This window comes from Aythya ferina, assembly GCF_964211825.1.
Source record: "Aythya ferina genome assembly, chromosome: 5".
NCBI lineage: Eukaryota > Metazoa > Chordata > Aves > Anseriformes > Anatidae > Aythya > Aythya ferina.
The window spans coordinates 12,152,923-12,178,650 of record NC_140301.1 but is presented as its reverse complement, the minus strand read 5'-3'; the positions used below and the strand labels follow the sequence as shown (position 1 = coordinate 12,178,650).

The following is a 25,728-nucleotide window of genomic DNA, read 5'->3' as shown; positions in this document are numbered from 1 at the left end:
TAAAGAGAGTGATCACACCCATCCAAACACCACAAACTTCTTTTTCTATTGTTATAAAGAGTTTGTCTCATTCCTATGTCCACTGTGTTGTCTATACATTTCTCAGCATGCTTCAGACCTCCTAGAATACTAGTAAGAAGGACATTTGAAAACTTCCCACTTTAGCAGATTACAGTTTCAACTTCACATAAATGAAGTGTATTGCTAAGGAACAATTACAGATTGCTCTCCAGTTCTATTTTTCCCCTGCATGAAAGGAAATGACAACACTGTCCGTTCTTGAACCAGAAGCAAAGGTTTGTTTATGTCTCCTCTGCAGACAAGCCTGGCCCTCCTCAGAATATAAAGCTTACAGATGTTTGGGGATTTAATGTTGCCCTGGAGTGGACACCCCCACAAGATGATGGCAATGCACAGATCTTGGGCTACACAGTCCAGAAAGCTGACAAAAAGACAATGGTAAGAAATTGCACCGCAACTGCTTACTCTGGGAACACAGAGATTGAAGGAAAACTGCTAAATTCATGACCCTTCTTTAGAAGGGACAGATAACTCTGTTTAGAAGGTGGAATTATACTTTCTGCCTTGAATTATATTTTTGACAAATGCAGGGAGAAACTGAAGGGGAGGAAGAAACTCAGCTGCTGGCAGTCCTGTATGTCAGTGAAAGTGGAAAATGTCTCTTCTCAGGGAAGGCCCCATCAAGTTGTCATGGCCTGAGGAGACACTTTGCATCAAGTTCCCCAAATGAGTAGAGTTGAAATGTAAAGAGGTTGTTTTTTTTTTTTTTTCCTCAAAATGCAGGTATTTATACAACTACCACATCAGCCAGAAAACAGATGAGCAGGAAAGAACACAATGTTTGTTTCCCAAACTACTGTTAAATACCTGTCTACCCATGGTTTCCTTGCAGTAAGAAGGATCTCTCCATAGCATGTCTCACCTCTTATAACATCTTTCTAAACCGTGTGGTCTCGTTACAGGAATGGTATACCGTTTTTGATCACTACCGTCGCACAAACTGTGTAGTGTCAGAACTCATTATGGGAAATGAGTATTTTTTTCGAGTCTTCAGTGAAAATTTGTGTGGATTGAGTGAAACTGCTGCAACCACTAAAAATCCTGCCTATATCCAAAAAACAGGTAATATTTATTATTCAAAACAAAGATTGTAAAAGCTTTTAAAAGCAAAGATTCTCTGATTCTATTACTAAATGGAAAATACAATGTTACTAGATGCACTACCAGAAGTGTTTTCATTACTTAGTAGCTAGCACGTATGAGGTATTTTGGCATCAACAACCCTGACCAGGTAGGGTTTCTGTACTAACATGAACATCTCTTAAAAAATATTTAAACACACTGTCTTCCTAAACTATATTATTTTAAGAATATAATTCAACTAGGAGATTATACTTGCATTCTAGGGTTAAAAGTGCAAGATCTCTGTGGTGAAGACTTCCCCCTGCAGTCATGGTTTTCACATTTTTAACGAAAGCAGAAATCCAATCATAGCCAGAACCTTTTATTTTAACTAAAGCATTAAATGTACTTAAAGTTAACTACATTTAAAGATTTATTACATCACTAATGTCAGAGCTTTCAGGCTTCCCTAAATCAAACAGGCAAATAAAAAAGGCAACTGGGTGGTACAGAAGTCATCAGAACTGCAAACACAGTTCTTACTATTCTGTTTCTTTGAATTGCAGGCACCACTTACAAGCCGCCTTGTTACAAAGAACATGACTTCTCTGAACCTCCTAAATTCACTCATCCTTTAGTAAACCGGTCTGTGATTGCAGGATACAACACCACGCTCAGCTGTGCTGTGAGAGGAATCCCCAAGGTACAAGATACATCAACTGTCACTGATATTGTTTCACCAGGCTAAGAAGCTGCCTTTGGATTTCATGCCAGTTAGCATAGTTAAAGTAACTATATTAAGAAAATGTAAATGTCCCTGAATTATCACCCCTAGAGATAGCATTTGTGTGGTTGTGTGCAGAACCATAACAGGGGGATGCTCCACAGGAGTATCTTTATATCTTCTTCTTAGGATATCATCTGTTTTCTCTCAACGAGTTCACCAAACACAGTGAGCTAGAGAGGGCAATACAGGCAGAATGGGAAGAACAAGTAGGGGGGGCAACACACCAAGGGAGACAGAGGAAAAGACAGAGAAGGAGTCACAGCTTATGCAAAGCCTGCCATTTACAGTATGTATATAAAATCTACTCTCTAAGGATGATAAAAAAAATTAAATATATATATGTATGTATGCATCTTGCCATAACGTATATATTTTTCTCTCTAGTCTTCCAAGAAAACAGCAGTTAATGTAACACTGTCCTATTAACCTAAGTAATGCAGAGGATCACCAGTTTTTCTGTTGTATCAATACACCCACATCACGTTTTGAGAGTCTGATGAGTTATTTTGTAAAATTACCCAGGAGGTGTAAAGTGGGTTTTTTTTGGGGGGGTGGGGGAAGGGAGAGGGGTCTTTTTTGTTTTTTGCTTTTGTTTTGAATCTCAGAGGAATATTTTCTCACTCATCTGTTGAAGCCTCTGCAGACGGCACAGAAAGATGTACTTTTTGTTTGTTAGAGTCAGCAACAAGCAGTAAGCACTGTATGAGCTAGGTGCTAAATTTAGGTTTCTCAAAAACGGGAAATAGACTTTTCGTCTGCAGTGAAGGAATTTACCGTATTATGACATAAGCTTGTCATAAATCTAAACAACAAAAAATGCAGTGCACTTTTCCTTCCCCCTTCTGGTTGCTTATTTCCACCTCCTCTCCCTTCTTCATGCCAGCACAAGGATTTCACAGCTATACAGCAAAACATGTAAGATCGCAGCTTGTTCAATTTAACTTAGGAAAAAAAAAGAAAAAGAAAAAAAAGATTAACACAATCATTTGCTCAGTTCACTGGATGAAGGAGCTCCAGACAAAAATCAAATATAAAAAAGCACAGCCACATAAATAGCTGCAAATGAGCAAGTATGGGCAAAATCCATCTTCCAGTAGCTGCCTTATCTTAGATTAATCATGAAATTACAGCGTTAGGAATGACGTTCCCTCTTGCTTAGCTGACCTGTTTGATTGCCTATATGCACTTCATTATGTGTGCATAGTTTTAAGTAAGATAGTAAGAAAAACTTCGTATTTTACAGCTGTTCAGTACAGTACTCTGAGGCTTTTAAACATAAGCTTGCTAACTCTTCCTGCCATACTAGCCCAAAATACAAATAGTCCTCATTCTTCATACCTCATAATCTTGAAGCAGCTTTTCCAGATACATTTTTGTATTTGCATTGCCCAAATTAACCATAACAAAAAAAAACACTTCTGTACCTAACATAGAACTCATCAGTAGGACATTTTCACAGAGTAGCTTATGTTGGTAGACCTTTCCAATCTTGAGTGCAGATTAAGTCTACCTGTATCTGTATGGCACAGTATGACCTGTATGGCATGACAGTCACCACTTCAGCAGAGAGATTTGTGCCCTGCTAGCAGTGCTGAAATAAAAGACATATGCCCAGATAGATAGAAATGCTATAGAAAAGGATGAAAAACATTTGAGTCAGGGAAAAATAATAATTAAAAAACAAAACAAAACAAAAAAACTAGTATCTTTAAATAAAATTCTGAACACTAAAATTGCTAACGGTGTGCTAAATGACTTGGAAAACCTTTTCCCAGAGCAAACCAAGGCATCCCAAATTGGACACATTCTAACAATTGTGCTCTGATAGTCTATGCAGTTAAATTCTCCTTATGTAAGATACCTGAAGCATTCAAATATATTTTAATATGCATAATAAAATAATCCCTGAAGGAATGAATTTGTAGCAAGTGAAGGGTTATAAAAATTGCAATAAGATAGGGTACAGAGCTACATGTTCTACATGCTATTAGAGAGTTAAAGAAAATACTGAACACTTGAATCGTTAGTTGCATGAAGAAGATAATTCCTTGAAATTTCCTTGAAAAGTAATTAACATTGCCAGGTAACATACAGTCCTCATAACGCATAGACCTTTTGTGGCTAAATTAAAGTTGCTAGACCATAAGTCTTTCATTTTCTGCTTTCTATTTTAATTTTTGTCTTATGTGTTCTTCAGCCGAAGATATACTGGTACAAAAACAAAGTGGATCTCTCTGGGGACGCCAAATACCGCATGTTCAGTAAACAGGGTGTGTTGACCCTGGAGATCCGGAAACCCACTCCATTTGATGGTGGCTTTTACACCTGTAAAGCTGTTAATGAGTGTGGTGAAGCTGAAATAGAGTGCAAACTGGATGTCAGAGGTAATCGCATAAGCATTATGCGTAACACTAATACTGCAGTGAAGTAACAACAATAATGGGCATCTAAAAAAATATATATTCCCCTTTATCTAACACTTTCTTTCTTTATTTCCATCTGCTAACTACACAGAAAAGCAAGGTTGTATTTTTCATGTTAAACTGTTACAACAGAATCAGATTACTTGCTAGGTAATATAGAAATTAAGGTAGATAACGTGTGTCTGACTTGGTATTGCTAAAGAAGGTAATTACCACTGGAACAGAGGTCTACCTAAAGCACAGAATTGTGAGTAACGCAACACAGGTAATCCTTTGAGGTATACATATACTTTGTGCTTGAAAGTTTTTAATTCCTTTCAATGACTCCAGTCACTAGCTGTTAGACACATGTAAGAGATACTACCTGCTACATCGCAAACAATTTTCAGGTGGACACTGATAATTTGTTATCGAAAAGGACAGGAAAAAATGTCACATGTTTACACAACTGTAAAGGATATTGACTAAACATTTTCAGCAAAGCCACTACAAATGTATCTATTTGTCAATATAAACTTATATGGCAACACTTTCAATGTTCATCAAAACCAGGAAAAGTTGTGAAAGTGACCTGTAGAACAGACACTGGCAGAGATCTGTCTTCAGTACAGCAAGCCTGAAGATATTTCTACACAGGGTTTGATATTTCACTCAGCGCTAAATCAGGGATTAGCACACAGCACACCCTGATATCCTTGCTCATTTGGGTCCTAGAAGCAAGCAATGCAGCTCTGATGAACTTGGTCTAAGAACTCTGAAAAGCCTACCTAATGTATATGTAGCACCTTCTTGAGTCACGTACGCTACTTTCAGTACAACAGCTACCACAAGTACTTCTGTTCAGTGCAATACTGTACATCGTGGACATGGCTCAAAACTTACTTTTATCATCTTCTGAAGCGTGCTTCAACATTAAATCTCCTTAGTATCAGCAGAGATCAAAACAACCATGACAAAAATTCCATATTTCCCCTTCAGCAATTTAAAATTTGCGTCCTTTACTGTCTGGTAACATAATTTTACATATTTCTTCATCTTCCAGTACCTCAGTAAGACTCTGAATCTAAATTCATCTGCAAGCCAAGGTATGACTCAGAATAATTCATCTGGATACAGGAACAATGGATGTCTGGTTAAATATATTTTTAAACAATCTTTAGTTATGCATGTTATAGAATTCATGGAATTTTGATAGTCTGAGGGGGGGGTGCATATTCTGATTTCTGTCTGCTTTTAATAATTATCCTGTGATCACATTCTTGCAAGACTGTTTGATTTGAAGTCAGTATTTCACAGGTCTCAATCTTCAATACACTGTACATTGTGTATAAATCCGTAAGATTAAGAGTACTTTATTTTATTTCTTAACTCATTATAAGCACTCCATATAGAAGGCATGCTATTTATTAATATAGAGCTAAGTAGTATCAACAATTTCTGCGCATTAATCATAGTTAAAATTACACTGCATCTATTTTGAGACTTTTTAAAAATGGAAGTGCTATAAGTTAGTTGATTCGTGTATTCAACACTAAATCCTTTCTCCCATTCTGTCTCAGCATCAGAGTGGAATTTGAAGACAAGAAAAATGAAGAAATTAATGAAGGATAATTTCAGTTACACTAAAGAATCCTGATCACCTTAAAAGTGATTTGATACATGTGTATTGGGAGGTAGGGGTGTATTGCAGTGCCCTGCTTACTCAGCGTATTTTCAGATGATTTTTCCCTCCTTTCATATATCTATTTTAGTTTCACTGTCCCTGTTTGCATGTGAAGATAGTCAGGGAAAGAATGATAAAAAATTTCCCCATTACATACATAAGATGTCTGAAAAAACAAGTACTAAAATTACAAGTGAAACAAATTCCTGATGTCTGAGACTAGCATAAATTCCCCACTTTTGCATTTTTTTTTCTCAGACTTCCGAGATGCTTCATAAGAAACAAGTAGCTCAGAATAATGAAATACTAATGGATTATCTCTAATATTGAATCACCTTTCGTCATGTCAATCTCTGCACAACAGAAAGTAATTTTCATTCCTCCTGCTTTTACCAGTAATGCTTGAAGTACCCACTTCTACGCTCTTGAGCAGACTTTTATAGAACCACGTCTGAAACACACCATTTGAAAATCTATGGGTTAGGCTACTGTTGTGCTTTATATAGAGAATAGATTATTTGATGATCTTGAGGTCTCTTCCAACCTATAAATTCTGTGATTATTACCCACTACTGTTTTTCTAGTTTTTGAAAAGACACCTGCATAGACTTCCAGGTATTTGATGTTTCTGCAAACAATAGATATCACAATAATGTACAGAGATAATTTCGTACATCAAATGAAATGATGAAAGATGTAGAGGAAGATTATTTGCACAAATATATATATATATAAAAGCATGTAATAAATGCAATGAACTTACTGTCATCAATTATTACTGAAGGCTTTTGAAAGTCTATCTATATATGGTATGTATATCTTCTCACCTACCATTTTGAATAGAATTTGTGGGTTGAGGTTTTTCTGGATCTCCAGTAGTCTCTGGCTGGAAAGTATTTTTTCATGAAATCACAGTACAAGAGAAAGTGGGAAGATTAAATTAATCCAGGAAGCATTATGCTTTTGAAAACACAACACAAAGAACAGAAGTAACACTACTCCCCTACCTCCAACATGCCAATAGAGAAGGAAAAGTGTGTCCGACACAGCATGTTAGTTGCACTACACAAGCAATTATGCCTTCATAATAAAAACTTATTTAATTAGATGTGTATTTTGGTTATTTTATTACAGTATCAGAACAAAGAAAGATAGTCTACTGAAACCAAAGTTAACTTGCACAAGGTCAACATTTTTCTGCTATACATTGTTATTATTTGACAAATAAATAAAAATGATGGAAAAAAAACAAGTGAGTTTACACTGTTTTGTTCTTTCTTCTTCTAAGCAACACTATTATTTTAAAAATAAGACACATATCACATGTAAAAGTCGGCGATGTGTTCTGTATTACAAATAACTTTATTACCTATTAGCAGAATGCTAAGTGGTCTTAAAGGATCAACCCAACAACTGTGGGATCTGTCTATTGAAAAGCAGAGACTGAATTGCAAGAGCTTAGATTACAAAGGACAGTTTATCCTGAAGAGAATCAGGTGCTATACCAAATGCATTCTATTATCAGAAAGGTGTTTCACACAGAGAGTACTTTCATGCTGTAATAGGGTACAAGATTGCAAGAGTACAAAAGTGAATCAAAAGTCACTACGAAAATTGATTTTTCCACTTGATCTTTAGCTATTCAATGTGAGCATAATGCTTCTAGGAAGAGCAGTATTTTCACAAGTGAACATTTATTTCCACCGTGAAAAGAAGTGTACTACAAATTTATGCTTTCAAAATGTCAATCATTTTTCATGAAATTTTGTTTGAATGGTCTTCAAATACAAAATTCTACCACATATAAATAAACACAAGTCCAAATCTAAAGTTACGAAAGAAGTAGTGCAGTCAAGTTAATTTTAAAAAAATGATTTCTAAAAATTTGAATCCTAAAAAATGAAAATTCAAGTCACTCCTCACACAGTGAAAATTGGAAGAGGGAGAAGCTGTGCATGCAAGATCAGAACTTCCTAGCAAAAGTTCTAGAAGAATCTTTAGAAATTTGTGGGTGTTTATTACTTTTTTCCAGTCACCTAGTATTGCAGTTTATTTGTTCTATTACTGATCTTTACTACATATTTAATTAATTGATCATTAACTTCATGTTGTTAATAAGTATATAAATTACTTTCATCCCAATCTAATTAAAGCTACATAGACCAAGCAGCTTCTGCCAAACGTAGCTGGTTAAGGACAATAAAAGTATTTCAATTTTTCCCTATCACACCTGTAAGGCAACTTGACAAATTATGGTTTTAATTAATACTTTCTTGTGGGGGATCTCCTCTGCTACAAAATCAGATGGAATTATGGTCTCTGAATGTAATAGCAAATATTCACACCTTCAGTTGTTATGTACCGTCAGAAGGGCTGAGGAAGGCATTTCCTTTTTTTTTCCCCTTTTATTTTTTGCAAATTAGCAAGGTATAACCAAGTGTAAAAACATTATCAACAAAGACCACAGAATTAAAAAAAAAAAAAAAAAATCTACTAACTGCTGTTGTCTAAATGTTACATCTAAATCTGATAAGGAAATACTGTCCTGGCCAAGGGAAGTTTCGCTCAGTAGCCCTTACAGAAGCCATAAAATGGAATTAAAGCGTCAATGCAAGCAAACCTTACCAGAACTCCTCATTTTCTTAAGTGCAATCTGTTTTGTTTTTGTTTTTACAAGTGCAGATCTTGACTGTTATTCTACAAGAGAAAAAATAAAAGTAAAATAAGTTAATGGCTGACCATCGCTTCATAAAAGTACAATAAAAGGAAAAATAGCATATAAAATCCAGGAGAAAGAAAAAAAATCAAAATCCAAAGTGTACCATACTTAACTAAACAAAAAATAAAATAAAATAAAATAAAATAAAATAAAATAAAATAAAATAAAATAAAATAAAATAAATCCTTCAAGTGCAATTCTAAAATTGAGTAAACTTCTCAGCAATGAAGATTTGGCTCTTCTATGACTACACCACATATTTTCTTACTAATTAATCCAATTTTAAAGCACTACCCAAATCTTACTGAAAAACTATAAAACTGAGTTCCTCTTCAGGCCACTCACAAGCTTAACTTCATGTCTGCGATTTTTTTAATGCATTTTAATTCTCCCTTAAACGCTAGCACCTGACGGTCGGGCAGTGACAGAACCCCATTTTGACAAGTATCCCTCAGCGCCTTTCTGGGGACGGCTGACCGGGCTCTCTTACCACCACCGGCGGGATGCCAGGGGACTCCCGCCCCATGTGGCAGCCACCCCGCTCCCGGGGCAGCCTGGTTTGTCCCCATCAGGACATGGGGACACGTACGTGGAGGGGAAAGGGGGAAAATCTCCACCATCCGTCGCCGCCGGGGCCGGTCCCGCCGCCGCGAAATGGCGGCGCACCAGCCCTCTCCCTTCCCGCGCTGCGCTGAGGCGAGGCGCAGGGCCCGCGGCCGGGGCCCGCCCGTTGCCTTCAGAAGCTCGAAGCAGGTCGAGCATAGAAGTTCAGATGCCTCCCTCACACTGAGGTGGCAGTACTAAAGGAAATCGTGTGGGGTTTTTTTGCAAATAAAAACATGTTTAGTTCATGAGTAGTATCTCTCATGTCCTTAATGCAGTCAGCACTTGACAATGTAAATGCCAACGTGCACACATGACAGGGAAAGAGAGAAATGTATGCACAACCGTACTGAGATCAGAAGATTACCAGGTGGATTTATCACCTTAAAATTAGATCAGTTCTGTCATAGGGATGGGGAATATTTCCTTAATGTTGCTTTTTTGACAGAAGAGAGCCTAGTTTTTGTCATGCTTGGGGAGCAAAAGCAGGTTCAGTGTGACTACACTCCTGTCATAAATCACACACACAGCATGGTGTGTGTGTGATTTATGGTGATTTTAAATGGATTTTCACATGGTGATTTTAAATGGATTTTAAATAAGTTTCCAGCAGGCCTCTCATGGTCTGAGAGAATATTACTTAGGTTTGTAAAGTCTGAACAAAATCATTGCAAATTGAGTGTGGAGGATGAAGGTAAAGGTTGCTAGATTTCATCCCATCCCAATAGAATATTTAAAATGGCATAAAGTGCCTTACTGGCCTCAAGTGTATCTTCCTGGTCCCTCTACAAGAAGGGATAAACATTCTCTGGAACCACACCAACAGCATGAATAAGAACAAGTACAGGAGTTGGCCCATTAGTACCTCAGCACTTCTGTTTCTAACCAATTAAAAATAAATAAATAAATAAATAAATAAATAAATAAAAAGCCACCAAACTGGGCTGCCAGCTTGGCTGGTGTTTAATACTGCTACTCTGCAAAAGGCAACAGGAGTCTTTACTGGGTTTTTTTGTTTTGTTTTTTTTCCCTAAGCTTATTATAAGAAATTATTTTAAAAAAATAAATTTGACTCATTGAAGATTACAGTGAAATGTAAAGAGGTTCCCATTAATTATTGTAATAAAGCTTTTCTATGCAGGGCAAGGCAAAATTTAAGATGGTTTCAGCACACCACATCTGCAGGTATCGTTCTTTCTAAGAAAGGATTATTGTGCTAGCTATTCCAAGGGAGATATATAATTGAATAAAATGAATACAAACACAAGAAAAGACTAAATCACGAGCATTTGTTTCTATAACTTAATCATTCGAGGGTCATTCAAATGAGATCTATAAGATGTTGATAAGATGGCAAAAGATGTTTTTGGAAGCTAGAGAAGTCATTTATGTTGCCTTTATCATAGAGTTTCTTTGAAATAAAATCCTTATACATGTTTAGGAGAGACTTTTGTCACTACCACATCTTAGAGGAGGTTTAGAAATAAAACCATTCCTGTCTCCTTACAAATGAATTTTCTAAGAACACTCTGCTGAGATTAAAAATAGCCCTACTGATACCTTTCAAGTGCCCCTCAACCACAGAACTCTATATTAGGGCAACAAAGGCTGACGGCGAGATATCCTTCACTTGTCTTTGAGCAGGGTCCATACAGCAGTCTGCACAAGTAATGTATCTTAAAACAGGTTGAACTGGTGAAGGTTTAAAAGAAACAGATAAGAACAGCTTCATTCTTGAGGTCCTTATATGGAAAAAATAGTCTAGCATGTGCTTCTTGTGCCAGACAGAAGTGTTGACAACAAGTAGCCACAAAAACACAGATAACTATCCAACTAGCTATGAACACATTTCAGGTTTAATTCTGTATTGAGACAACATTACAGAAGATGAATGATACAAAAAAAAAAAAAAAAAAAAAAGTAATCCATATAAAACATGTTGATGGGAAAAATTATGGAAATTTATATGCATAAATGTTGGAAAAAAATAAGTGGTAAGTGTGCCTCCTTTTTTTCCTTCACCATGGAAAACCACCTGACTTTTACTTTATATTCATTATGGTGTATAAAACAAGTATTAGGAAAATCATACGTAGTTGTAACTGTTTTACTTGGAAGTATGGACTGTGGGACCCAAATACATTAGGTCAGGATGTAGATGAAAGTAATTTAACCTTTATGAAGGTTGCATTTGCTTCGTATCTGTCATAATGACAGATAATTGCTCCAGTAAAGCAGGTCTATTCCAGGAAAGCATGATCACAAAAAAGATGAATTACTAGCGTAACTCTCAAATATGGCTTTGTTGTTTACCACTAGTTTTCATAAACAAAAATCCGAAGCAAAAAAAAAAAAAAAAAGTGAAGAATCCAGGATTTTCTTCTACTTTGGGTCGTGTATACATTACCTCTTTTTTTTTTTTTAAAAAAAAAAAAAAAGTAGATTTTGACTAGATAAAAGTCTTCAAAAATTTCAGAATGCATGACACTTCTCTCCTCATCACTGAAAACATGTTAACTTAGACAGTTTTTTAGGTTACAAGTCTGTTTTAGACCCATTTATTTCTAATATCAGATGAAATGGTTGAACAGTTTCCAAGACGTATATGGAAAAGCTGCTGCTGGGTGCTATAGGTGATCAGCAGAAAATCTTTTCTGTTCCCTCAATAGCACTCTTTAGCACTCCACTGCAAACAGTTTCATTTTAATGCAAAAGGAGTAAGAGCAGACTGAGGCTGAGGGATGACAGATGATGAAAGGAGGGTGGCAGAGAGCTTGGTAAGAGGAAAAAGATTGAGTGGAAGTTGGAAGAGGACAGAGAAAGATGAGCAAGAGAGCATAGGCCCGGACTGCTTGTGCAGAGGCTGGAACATGATTTACATACTATGATGGTGAGAAGAATGGATGAAAAAACACTAAACAGAGAGAGACATCTGAGGAGAAACTGAGGTGTGGAACTGAGAATGAGTGGCTGAAGTGAGTCTAGGCCAAGAAATTAGGTGTGGGGAAATAGCAAGGAATCCAAGAAAGGAAACTGTATGAAAAGCAGGGAAACTGTAAGAAAAGGGAAGGAGAGACCGCTCTGACACCCAGAATGCTGTGGATAAAGATAGGTGCTCACTGGCATTATTGAGGGAAACTGAAAAGGCAGAAAAGAGTGGAAGAAAAGGAACGGAAATACAGAACCAGAGTTTTCATCTACTTAAAGGAAGCAACTGTTTAGAGCTTTACTTGGTGTTTTTCAGGCCACCGTTTGTTCCTTTTTACGTACTGCTATTTTAGGAGAAGGGGATTTCTATTTCTATATAGGTTCCTAAACCACGTTTATCACTATAGTAACTTGTAAATAGAAGCAACACTACTTGCCCTTGGTTGTTGTATATGTGGTTCTTTCTTTGTAGGACTGATTTCTGGAAGAAAATTTGTCAGTGCTACAACTGCTACTTCTCAGAAGTTTCAAAGCTTTGCACACATGCAACCAGAAAACTACCTTATTACAATTATTATAATTACAATTATACTAGGCAAACCTAAACAGAAAATCAACTTACGATTATACTATGCTTGGTGTAACTGTTGAGCTGGTTTTTATCATATCTGAGCACAGAATCTGCCTGAAAGAGGTCCTCTGTTGTACTCACGTGTACTCAAACCTCATTCATCACAAGCATCAAGCTTTCAAACCTTTGGATACAGCGCTGGAAAGAGCAATCATATACTACTATTATTTAAAGCATCAGCATGTTTCTGCTATTTTATTTCTACTATTTTATTGAATATCAGCACTAGGAACAGCTTTAGGAACTCAAAGCTCTAGCTCACACTGAACATCTTATAAGAGCGTTATAAGACAGGGCTGCACAAAAAGTCATTGCAGCTAGCAGAGGCAAAATAACCCCACTCAGCTGTTTAGAAATGTCTTGTCCTTGTGAGAAGCAAGGCTGGCTAAATTGTAAATTCTGGAAGAGTGAGAAGCTTTTTGGCATTGGCTTGTGTGGCAAGGTCCTTTGCATAAAGTGGCTGCTTCTTGCTTCTACTCCCACATCTTTAGGAGCTAGGAGATGTTTTTCACCAGAACTTTGCTTGTCTAAGAGCAGTGACTTGGAGTTCCTAAATACCACTGCTGCAGTGCAGAAGCCATTTTTCTCACAGAAGCAGGAACTCATTTCACAGGCAACTTCTTCTAACTTCAATCCATTTGGCAATCAAGGGGAAGTGGGATCTAAATATTGCTCTCTTTGTGAGAATTAGATATTAGATGATCTTTAAGGTCTCTTCCTACCCAAACTCTATGCTCTATGAAGCTGAGCTTCTATTTTCATTTAGTTCTGAATTCAGTGGTCAGGGCAGTCTATGCCTGACCCAGTGGCTGGTTTGCTTCCATTCCTTATAAGCAATATTAGCAATTGCTTCCTTATTGGCAGTACACTCAGTGGGAACCAAAAGCCCTTGTCTGGCATAAGTAGCATGGCTCTAGAAATATTTTTATCTTTAGTATAATTATAATATAAAGGCTCCAAAGATGGCTTAGAATCATAGCCACATTTTCCCATCCACTCTGATCACTAAGAATTTTAGTTGTAAAACAAATTCTTCATAATTTCCATCTTCTAGCTATTTAGCTTTTGGGTGCCCAGGAGAACAGCTTATATTTTATCCTACAAGCTCTTCTGTGGTGAAAGTGTCGAAGTAGGATTGGCAGGTGTATCTGCAGCTAGGAATCAGGGTGTAGGAAGTTTTTACAATAGATTTCTTGAAGCAATGAACCCTTTCCTCAATGTTCAACTTCACAATTTTTACCACCACTGTGACACTGACCAATACTAAAACCTTTAATCTTTTAAAATTTAGGTCTACTCATGTTAGAAATCAACACTGCATTTACAAACAAAAACAAAGGTACCTTCTTTTTGGAACACCACAGTGAAGATCTGCAATCCCAAAGAAAGATAATTAGGAACTCCAGCTCCACTTTGAAAAACTGCCAGGAAGACCAGTCACAAACATTAATATTTGCAGGGAATGGTTACTGGTCATTTTGAAAACCAACTTCCACGAACAAAGAATTGTAACAGAGAAAGAAATTTGTTCAGGACAAGCAACTGCCTTAAGGTTTAAGGCAAGTTCATCAATCTTTGTCACATAACTAACGTATTTGCTATTTGTGTAAGGGCCTTGGAAATATCACAAGTGTTAAAATAAAAAGGTTGTCAGCTTAAAATATTGTAACACTAAATCACGAGCTCCTCCTAGTGGTAAAACCGGTAGCTTAAGCCATTTTGTTCCATGAGTATTCTTGCACTATTTGTTATTACCAATATTCAGTATTCCATTTAATTTTGGAAGGCTTAGAAGCCTCTAAGTGCTTATGGCTGCTAAGGAATTCTTACCTAAGGATCAAAATAAGTAGGACATGACAAAACACATGGAAATTGCTGTAATTATTCTTTTCCTACAAAGAAAAGTTTACATACCTTTCAACATTTAGGAGTGATGAAGCTAAGGTGGAAAGGGTAGAAGACTGCGTTCTGAAAGACTTACACTCTTAGGCCAGTTTTAAATGTAACCTCCAGAGCTGTATTAGATTTCCAGGGAACCACAATGAGTATTTAGCAGTGAAAACACTGTACGGCATGCCTTTATCTCAGATGAATGTGCTACATTCCCTCAGTTAGCAGAACAGAACACCTGCCAAGCACAATTACACATCATCAAGTTCCAGAAAGATTTCATACATTTCAAGAATTTCTTTAGTTGCTCTCACCTGAAGGCCAAAAGCCCCATGTCAGCCCATTTGCAGAGTTACTGATTCTTGCCTGTGAACAGCAACCTCTGCAACTTTAGCCACAGCCATTCTGTAACAAAAATGCTGTTGAAAGGGACAGGAGGCGATTTTTCTTGTAAGGCCCATTTAAGTCTTACTTGGGACTTAAGTTTTTCATGAGTCTATAATGCATAGCTCTAAAAGATTATACTTCATGGTTTTCAGTCACACAGAAACACATCCACACAAAGACAGCTCTTAGAGGGAAAAAAGGGTGCTGTAGATAACAATTAAATGCACATCATCAATTGTTATTTAAAACCTTAATCTTCTCTTTATAGCGAGTTTGAGTATGTCAATAGGCCTGTTAACATAATATTTAAAATTTAAAAATTAATATTGTTTGCCTAAGTGGGACCCAGTATTGCAGTTAGTGGAACATTTATGCAGTCTAACATGATTTAAGTCTTAACTGAAGGATTTCAACCTGTAGTACGGTAATATAAAGAATACAACATTTGCTAAAAATTCCAGTATTGCCATAAGAAAACTTAAAGTCTCAAAAGATCAAAGAAAATAAAAAAGCTAAATTCAAGGTTTGTTAGTTTTTGTTTTCTTACTAGCAAAGTGTTAATGATTTTTCATACTTGCTTTCTATTTGCACGTCCACAACCAATATATCAATAATTCAGATGTGTATGTTATTCCTATGTTTTTCACTTTTTTTAAAATACATATTACATGGATGTTACGAAAGAAGAAAACAACAACAAAAATACAAGTTTCAACTATTGATGTGGAAAGAAATGTAATTTTCCATATATGGTTTGCTCTTTTTCATTATTTCACGTATGTGTATGTTGTGTTTTGTATATAGCTACATTAATTTCAGAGTAAGCTGCATGAACAGAAAAGTTAAAGCACAGAAGGATAAAAACAAGTTGCTGGTTGAATGACATTTTATTTTCACATTCAGACAGCTGTACAGTTTCTATAAATAGATGTGGTACTGTAATATTTACATCTTTTCCTCACGCATTACTAGTTTATTCCATTCAAAACAGTAGAGACCCTGACCAAGCCAAAACAGGGTTATATCTGGGTTCATTTACTCAGAATCCTACATCAAAACATACAATACATCAGTATGCATCAGAGCATTTTTCCAGGTATTTTACATGTAACATTATTTGCTCCAGACAGTCTCTCCTCGCAGCATCCTAAGAGCTTTCCATACAAGTGCAGTACATTTCAATAACAAAATCAGGATGCAAGAAACATTCATATTCAGTCTACTTAAAATAAGGAATGTGATGGATAATTTTAACTGAAGGAGTTTCATTACGCATTAACCCAGTATTTGCGAGATTCCTTGATATGCAAGTAGAGATTGAAAAAAAAAGCAATAGCTTAAAAATTTTGGAGACCAGATAATCCTTTGAGCTTCTGAGTATGTTCTGTACATTGCTATAGAAACATCTTGTATAGAATACAGTTACGAACCCAGAATTACATTGGTTTGACATGTGTTTCTGCCAATAATGTTTCCAAATTTTACATTTCCATTTTCTGCCCTCTGTGATTAACTGCTTTCAGTAGTGCTATATGTATCTATTAACTATACTGCTGAGATGTCTACAGATATTATCTAAACTCCGATTTGAAAAACCACATAATTCATGGGGTGCCAGGGTTTTTCACAATATACTACCTTCAGAGTTTCTTTCTTTCTGTCTCTTTCTCTTTTTCCCACTTGAGAAGCAGTCACCTCCACAGACAGAGCAATTTAATAGCCAAACTTCAATTGTCACGTGATATTTTCAGACTACAGTAGCTAAAGTGTTCATTTCTACCAAAAGGGTTTGAAGAACTGTGTGACAAGAACTCCATGTCGGTGGGTAAAAATGAACAACACAGAAGGAAAACAATAAAAACATTACATTTAAACAACATGCAGGACCGGACTGCTTCCACTGTGCACAATGAGAGAATCTGAAAGCAGAAGCCTGCAGTTGTAAAGTGATAAATTTGGAACGAGTACCACTAGAAACAAAAAAACAACTGAACTCAGGCTATGTTAGCCACCTTAAGAAAAAGGGAATTCCAAGGAATGGCCAGAGTAGGTCACTCACAGCTGGATGCTGATGCTCAAAATTGTCTGATGAACAGCTCATATAAAAACTCCGTTAAAGATGAATTCAGAAGGAGACTGAGCAATGAAGTCTTAGATTTTTCTACGGGAAAAGACTTGCAGGGTCATACATAAATAATCAAGTTCTCATAGAAGACAGCAAAGTGAGATCCAGTAACTGCAGTAAAAATGGGAATACTGCAGCACGTCAGTGTGCCGAAGGGTAGGTACTTCCCAATATCATGATCAACTGGAAACTGGCCGAGGTGGTTTGCTTTTGTTTTCTGCCTCTTTCCCACGAATGGCAGCCACATAAGAGAAGAGACACAGCACGGAGTAGCAGATCTCATGAGCCTACGAGGTTAGAAATGGAGATAACAAAATTCAGATGATTTAGCATTTTATAAAATCCACTGCACATTTTGTATTCTGTTGTATGCCTTCATGGGACAAATACTCTTGCTACATAAAAAATTTGGAATAAGTGTCTGATGCTATTTTCTAACTGAAATAGAGAAGACAAGCCTTATAACAAACAAAACACCTTGGGGATAAAAGTGTTAGTTGCTTGATAGTGTGACTACTCATAATTTTTAAGACTAGTACGCTAAGTAAGAAAGTTGGACAGTGCTTTAGCAAAAACATCCTACATAATTGCTTTTGGCCTGTTGCATGAAGTTAAAATCATTTTTCTTGGAGGGGTTGAAAGAATTAACAAAAAACACCTGTAAAACTAAACATCCAATACTATACCTTGACTCAATGAGATGGAAGGATTCTTCCGTATTCACAATGGTAATCTTTTTATGCTCAAAAGTATAAGGACTGGTAATCCCTGTTATCTGTTAACCAAAGCTAGTGAATCCATGGCTAACAAAAGTTGGGATTTTTTAAAATTTTTATATATATATTTATATAAACAATACCCAACATTGCATGTTTCATACAAAAAATACCAAACATATTTGTCACTGTCTTAGAGCAGAGGCTTTCACAAACCATTAGAAAGATTTACAAATAATGTTTTTAAATGATTACGTGTACTATTACTTAATAGAAAATCCTTGTCTAGCATGCAACTGGCAGCACAATTCAGTGAAGGTAAGACTAACTCAGTCTATAACCAAGTTTTAATACTGGCTATTCTGATGATCTGAAAAGTTCTTGTCCTGTATACCGAGGCTTATATTTATCATCTTTGTTATACGTGTATGACAGCATGCTTTGTTGTATTGTAGGACAAGCTAAAACGCTTCTGTAAATTATCATTCATTTTCATTGAAATGGCTTGTTAAAAAATATAGCTATCTGCTTCTTAAGTTACATATATTCTAGGAATGTTGTTTATAACACATTTCTTGCTTCTTCAAGTATCTTACTTCTTTTCCCCTTAAAGGACTGTCAGCTTCCATGTAATTACCAAATGTATACACCATACTTCAGAGAAAATAACTGAAGAAATGTCAGTTACGATGATAATCATTGGTGTCTCTTTCTTCCTCCTAAGTACATAAAAGCCTGATTATTATCTCTTGTCTCACTGCTCACTTTCGTGAAGAGAATGGAATTATTCACAAACTCAGATAGCAACCACTTTATGCCCAGAAATTAGTTTCCTTTTCCATCTGGTCTGTGGATTATGGATTGTGTTCTGCACTGTCTTCAGTTTAACAGTTTCAATAGCATATTGTGCTGAAGTTAAAGATGCAAGCTAGCTGGTTTGGCTTCTCTATTTAATGAAAGAGACCACACTTTCTACATTACCTGCGAGATTCTCTGGTGTCATAGGAACAAGAATCAACAAGTTTCACAAGGGTTTTAATTAAGGGAAGGCTTTAATTAAGAGAAGCTTGTACTTCACTGCAGTGTTAGCATTGCAAATCCTGCAATCTCAATGCATTTCTTTTCTCCATGTGACAATATAAAGATATATCCTCTAAAGAACTACCAGAAGGCATCACAGTTGACTCACCATTGGCGTCTTGTACTTGTGGCTCACCACTTCTTTAGTTTCAGGAACTAAAACCGGACGGGCAAGAGACAAAACAAAAAGTTCAAAAAACGAGAGGAAAAAGGGAAAGAAATAGCACAATGTTCCCATAGGAAAGGGAAGGGATGCACACAGACAGCAGGTGCAGGAACAGGGCATCTCACTATCCCTCACTTCTAGATACTTCTTTTTCCTCTTTTCTTACATTACACATCCTTGACGATAGTGGTAATGTCATAATGAATTACTCAGGTTGGCAAAATATTTCATTGTCTCTGTTTGGAAAATCACAATAGATATTTGATGGTTCTTAAAGACTCTGGCTTTTCTAATAATATTCATTCCTGCTAGCCAGCAACATTAATGGCAAAATATCATTAATGCTTAGTGCAATGAAACAAACCAACAATTCCACAGGAGTTTGTCAGTACTTGATTCCCAAAGATTTTACCCTTTAGATGTTTGAAACCTTCCCTGCTGACTGAATAACAAATCTCAAAAGAGCTGTTGGACACTCTGGTAGTAACCTAGTGAAATCCAGAGGGTTTAAAAAAAAAAAAAAAAAAAAAAAAAGGAAATTAGGGAGTTGTTTTTTTTCTAAACTGGAAGACTGTTTCCCATCTGTCTTTCAAGAGTTTCTCAAAATAGTCTTTTTCCTGTTTAGGAGGTGTGTGTTTGTTCCTTTTAACTTGACATACTCACTGAAAATGTTCTTTGCTTTTGAACAAATTGCCTTAAAGTAAAACATGGATTTCAGTTACATATCCTCATAAAATACCAGGCTTTACTTGTTTTCCAGATTTTATACAAAAAGAGGATTAGGGCACTGATGAAAAATCTATTATCCTGAAAATTTCATGTTGCTCCCTTGCACTGCCTCAAACTAACGGTAAGAAAGAACATAATAAAGCTAAAGAAAAAGTGCCTCAAACTAACGGTAAGAAAGAACATAATAAAGCTAAAGAAAAAGTTGTGTTTTGCTCTCACTGTGGAATGCATAAAGTGAGCTGTAACCATCCCATCAGCGTGCACTGCATCCGAACTGTGCCTTTAACCTCACACTTGGTCTACAAATATTGTTGTGAACAGATACCATGGGAAATCACCAGGAGAGAACAAAGACCACATTAAGAACATACAAATGGCAAATTTTAAATGTTAAGATCAGCATAATAACAAGACCAACTCTGAATACTTCCCTTCCAGAATAGCTGAAATTTGCCATGGGATTTCTGTATCACAACAAAAAAAAATTTAGAAGCAGTAGTATAGAAATTATGCAAAACCAAACCATACCAGGTTCATAGAGGAAGGGTAAGTGATTTATTACACACTGTACTAATGATGAGAAAAGAAACAGAGGCAGATGAGTTCAGTATGAGTAACTAGGAAAAATCCACAACAGAGCCTATTCATGCAGATGTCATCTTTTCAACTATATGACACAGCTAAACGTTGGAGAGGGAGACGGATCACGCTCTAGAGGGCCAAAAGTAGGCAGTGCAGACTGGGTTTGGAAAGGTACTCGAAGTACAAACCAGTGCCTACCAATTCTAGTATGCCATGGTATTGTCATTCCTGAAAAAAAATCTAGTGAAAACTACAGAATATGATTTTAAGAAGTAATATAATATTTGTTTGATTTTTCAGTTCTGTTTTCTCGGACAGATGGCTGTTACATTAATGACCGAAAAACGGGAAGTGCACACCCAGGCTGCACTGCCCCAGTGATACCAGTAACTAGAGTTGGGAAGATAAGGAGGTGCACATCCAAGCTACCTTACCCGTTGGCACCAGATGTTCCAAATTAACTCCATGTCACCAGGGGGTAAAGGTGGGAGTGAGGCTGGTGCACAGCCAAATAGGGTAGGATTTTTACAGCTGTGTAAGTCTCACTGCCCACTGGATAACATATAACTGTTCATATACTCTTCAAAAAGCAGGAAGGGAAATCTGTAAGGACCTTGGGCCACAAGGGAAGGAGAGAAGGGAAACTGTAAAGTCTCGTATTATAACTGATAACAGGAAGAGAAGGAACAGGAGAGCACCTAGGCAAGGTACCATCTTCCTCACTTTGCAGTCAGTAAATTGCCTTTTTCTTTAAGTACAGTACTCCTTCACAGTCCTTTCAGTGTGAAAAATTCTCCTGAGAGGACTGGGTTAGGAAGAATAAAAATGGCCTTGGATTTACACCCACAGAAGTCAAAGCACTACCACTGCAGAATACAGAAGGAAAAAAAAAAAAAAGAAAGGCAACCCCACCCAAAACTCAAATTAAGAGATTAGCAGAAGTACTTTTCTTCTAACATTAAAACTTAATCCTAATGCTGTTAACCTAAGTGGACGAAGGGAGTATATTATTAAGTACCATCCTGCAGCCTTTGGTCCTGTGAATGAAAATATGGCACTACCATAGAATGAGTTCAGGGGACATCACTTTACCTGCTGGAGAATGAAGGTTTTCATAGTAGCCGCGATGAAGGGGCCACAAGAAAGTAAAGCACAAGTACACAGCAGTAACTCAAATTCCAGAGGGAAGAACCTCACGTTTCCTCACCTACTTTAAATCTCCATTTCCAGTTGTGGGCAACAATTCCTGAACTTCTCCTTGCACCCTGCTCTGAAATCACTGTTCCAATTTTCATGCTGTGATATAAACCCAGTGTTACACCAACTGACCTTTCATTTCCTGACACTGTTACAGTTGGAGCACTTACGCTTCACAGAATAACATAAAATCCTGTACTGAAGTATTTCCCATCAGACTGGAGTACCTGTTTAGCACACTCCACATTTCTAAGAGGAGGCACTACTTCAGCATACTCTCTCTATAGTGAAATCGCATGGCAAGGTTCACGATGTTTAAACACAGCTTTATAACTTCATTTTTAAGAAGGCCATGCAACCTTTTGGTGAACACTATCAATTCACTTATAAATTAAAATGTTGATTTCTTTTGAACAGATAAGTCTTCTCATCTTTTAACAATCAAAAGAGCAGCCCTCAGATAAACACTCAATTCTGTACTACAAGAGAGCTTGGCTTTTCTGCAACATCTGTCTTCCTTTCTTCTTTTTGTTTATTAGCTGGATGGGCAAATCGTAAATCTCATTTAGTATCTTTAAAATGGTTCTTGTCTCTGACCTCTATTTTGGGAGTAGGGTATTTTTACTTTATAAGTTATTTAATTTTTCAGCTTTTGGTTGTAGCATTCAGCTCCCCAATTTCGTTTCTCTTACTTCTGAAAAATACCCTTCCATAAGTTCCTTATCATACATCTCGATTTTACAGTAGCTCCTTAATTACAATTTTTTCTGTAAAACAACTTTTCTTTTTCTTCCTTACGGTTATTATTTAATAGCTAAAAGTTGTATCGCAGAATCATCAACAGAAGTTGCTTGGGAATACCTAAAACAAACACTGTCTGTCTCCTTGAGCAATTTAAATACATTTTAAAGAACACTTAGAGTTAAGAGAGAACTTTGGGTCTCCAAAAATGACCCAAGATTCATTCCTGATCCACTCTCTTCTCTTGGAAAGGCTGAAGCCATGGTTTGAGCTGATTTTTTGGCTTCTGAACTCTCATATTTGTAAAAGCCATCAATAAAGTTTTACCACCTTAAGCAGTTTCTATGGAAAGTAAAATCAATCATGTCCATCAGGGTAAAAACATGATACTAAAGGAATATGCAACCATATAATGCAGACATCATTGATCATTTAAACTATTAGAAAATTTTCTGGTGGTTAAGTTCATTAATCTGATCGTTTGAACCATGCATATTTTCAGACAAGGGGAAAAACTGTTCACAGTTTGAAATCCCAAAATTCTGGGAGATTAAATTCGTTTATGGAAAAAAACAAGCAAACAATAAATGTCAGAAAGGTTTTACAATTTGAATACCTTATAACTTTGTATCACCAAAAGGAGACAACACATTATTAAGGATGAAGAAATTAATTCCAGCACTCTCATACTAAATTTCTTTTACATCGTGAGAGAGAATCCATCAGTCAGAACCTTCTATTCACAGCACCAAAGAACAATCAGTCTTGGTAAACGGAGCTCCAAATATAGATTTTGATTAACAGCCAAAGTATGCTGATCTAGTAAGGAAGCAAAACTGTAAATTGTATCGGAGATGGGTGGAAGAATAAATCAATCCAGGTCTGGGGAGTATATCAAGAGAACAGTATGTACGGATAAATATTATGGAGAGCCGCATCTACAGTCACTCTTTCTTTTTTTTCAGACAACTATTTAAGTATAGACTGACTGACACTGAATAGAAACCCAGAACTTTCTCCAAACTAGACTGTAGGCAGATTATAGGTAACGGCAATAGCGCGCCTAAATAACACAAATTCTCTATTCTTCTTAATCTTTACCACTCTTTACTAGTTATGCTCTGAAACAAAAGCCACAGCCTAATGTGCAACCTTACAAAAGATGATCTACAACAAAAATTAAACTCCACACAAAGTGAAGAAGAAACTTGTAGCAATGCTTTTTTTTTTTTTTTTTTGCAATGAAAGCACAGTATTGAGAAAGACCAACTGCAAGTCTTGCGCAGAAAAAGATGATTTCCCAGAATCATAAAAAGGAACGTACCAAAGAAAAATCTTAAACAGATCAAAGATAACTGCTGTTTTGTTTGCTTCACAAAACTCAGAACATCTTCTTTGTCTATTAACAAAGAATACCTAGGCCACAAATCTTAATATGATGAAAATGAACACGTAAATTTTTATGCTGTCACTCATCTCCCTGTTAGGCAACTTCTTAGTGCAATCTACATTCTTCTTCTATCTTTGAAACTGCAGTGTAACTCTGAATCTGAAGATTGGAAATTTGAGTTACTGCCATGTGAGTACAGACCTAATATCAAAATAATGTAATTACCAAATTCCTCCAGGACAAAGACTCCTCGCACAGTATTGCACTTTTTAATGTGATTCAGCTCTATGAAAACCTACAAAAACAGGAGAAAAATAACACAAAATTAGTAAGTTTAAAAAAAAAATAAATAAAACCCAAAATTAAACAAAAACATCACCACAGCAGATACAACCTGAAGTGTTGTAGCATACACTACCAGTTCATTTACAGTTTAATATATAAATAAAGGGTGAAATAAATATTCAAAAGACAAACTTGCCACAATGCTAGAAATCAACAAATAACTTAAAAGTGCTAAGAAGCGAAGACAGCAGAAGATGAAGTACCTTCCGCTCCTTGCAGGAGGAGAAAGCATGGAAGAGAAACGAAGGAGTTAGTAACTCTGACATATCCAACAATGCTACCCCTTCAGGCACTCAAATGAGTTATTGCAAAAAAAGAATACCAACACACCTGAAATACAACAGAAGAGGGGGACGAGAAAAAAAGCCAGCTCCCAAATTTGACATCATTTGTAGCCTCTGATCCATCCCAGTTTCTGCCCCTCCATGCATCCTCCTCCGGCACAGAGGGCAGGTTATGGACACTACACCTCCCACCCTGACACTGACCCTCCTAACCTATCCAGTAATCAAATTTAATCCAACGAGAAATCAATGAGAAATTACTAATCTCCCTCCTCCCTGACAGCCTTGCACCATTTAAGATTTTACTGCTGTTTATGATATTTAACCTGCTTACTTGCTCACGAAACTGTCTCCTTTAGAAGTCAGCATCAGTGTTCTGCTTTAAGAAGCATGGGAGCATTTCGGCCCTTCTCTATCATATGCTCATTTCACAAATGGCCACTGTCAGCTGGGCAGTCACTTAGAAAACAAACCTGCTTTTTAACTCCTTTTTTTTTTTTTTTGTACAAACATGAACCCCAAAAGACAAAAAAAAGAACTACACAACTAAGTTTTCCAGCCTAGAACCTAAATGACAAGACTGCATGAATAAACAAGTTCTGAGCATATTAAGTTTGTTCAAAATCCAGTATGTTTCACAACATAAAACAGTCCCTTCACGTATGCACAGTTCCAAAAGGATCAGCAAATACACAGACAAAAGAAGCTGTAGAAAGTGCCATAAAGAATCAAATCCACACATCAGATTCTAATACTTTTGCTTTTTCAAGGCAACAGAAACACCAAGACTAACATTGGCCTAACACTCAGAGTGAGTCTATTTCCAGTACCTTAAAGATGCACTTACAGGACTATATTACAATAGCCTGGACTGACACTTCCTACATGCTTATGAAGCCATAACCTTAGGACCTCATTAAAAAAATTACTAGGTACACTACGTTGTCTTGGGAAAAAAGGAAAGGAAATCACTGCAACGCTTCCTAATCCAATAGTAACCAAATGCACGTAGCCCTAGACGATATACTACCCAGGAAAAGCAAAGGAAATCAACACCAGAAACCTCACCAGAAGCCTTTTTTTCTTTATTGAACAGACTTATTTGTATCAATAGAGGTCAGTAAACATGATCACTATATATTTGAGACAAGTCAGGTTATCAAGTCAGGTTTTCAAGTTATTTTTACTACCAGAGAGCT

The 25,728-nt window shown here is 36.5% G+C and overlaps 3 protein-coding genes across 37 annotated transcripts in view; 1 reads left to right on the top strand and 2 right to left on the bottom strand.

Moving 5' to 3' along the window:
- The window catches only part of MYBPC3 (myosin binding protein C3), a 59,231-nt gene extending 51,966 nt beyond the window's left edge, over nt 1-7,265 (top strand). The window contains exons 28-33 of the mRNA XM_084522117.1: nt 320-459; nt 984-1,143; nt 1,710-1,846; nt 4,128-4,314; nt 5,396-5,438; nt 5,913-7,265. Coding sequence (XP_084378243.1) covers nt 320-459; nt 984-1,143; nt 1,710-1,846; nt 4,128-4,314; nt 5,396-5,406 — 635 coding nt within the window. The 3' untranslated portion in view covers nt 5,407-5,438; nt 5,913-7,265. The remainder of the gene's footprint in view (nt 1-319; nt 460-983; nt 1,144-1,709; nt 1,847-4,127; nt 4,315-5,395; nt 5,439-5,912) is intronic.
- Nucleotides 1-9,291, bottom strand: part of SLC39A13 (solute carrier family 39 member 13) — a 142,201-nt gene extending 132,910 nt beyond the window's left edge. For 2 of the 3 annotated variants that reach the window (XM_084522103.1, XM_084522105.1), the window contains exons 1-2: nt 9,226-9,275; nt 8,642-8,713 (exon numbers count right to left, since the gene is read on the bottom strand). The gene's annotated coding sequence lies outside the window, so the exon portion shown is untranslated. Of the gene's footprint in view, nt 1-8,641; nt 8,714-9,225 lie in introns of all 3 variants that reach the window. The other variant, XM_084522102.1, reaches the window with a different exon arrangement.
- A 6,751-nt stretch (nt 9,292-16,042) lies between these two features.
- MADD (MAP kinase activating death domain) overlaps nt 16,043-25,728 on the bottom strand; it is a 65,202-nt gene continuing 55,516 nt past the window's right edge. For 22 of the 33 annotated variants that reach the window (XM_084522048.1, XM_084522051.1, XM_084522064.1 and 19 more), the window contains 3 exons: nt 24,126-24,195; nt 19,205-19,251; nt 16,043-17,586 (listed from right to left, as the gene is read on the bottom strand). In XM_084522048.1, the coding sequence (XP_084378174.1) occupies nt 17,479-17,586; nt 19,205-19,251; nt 24,126-24,195 (225 nt within the window). In that variant the 3' untranslated portion in view covers nt 16,043-17,478. The remainder of the gene's footprint in view (nt 17,587-19,204; nt 19,252-24,125; nt 24,196-25,728) is intronic. The other 11 variants (XM_084522042.1, XM_084522044.1, XM_084522045.1 and 8 more) reach the window with 1 other exon arrangement.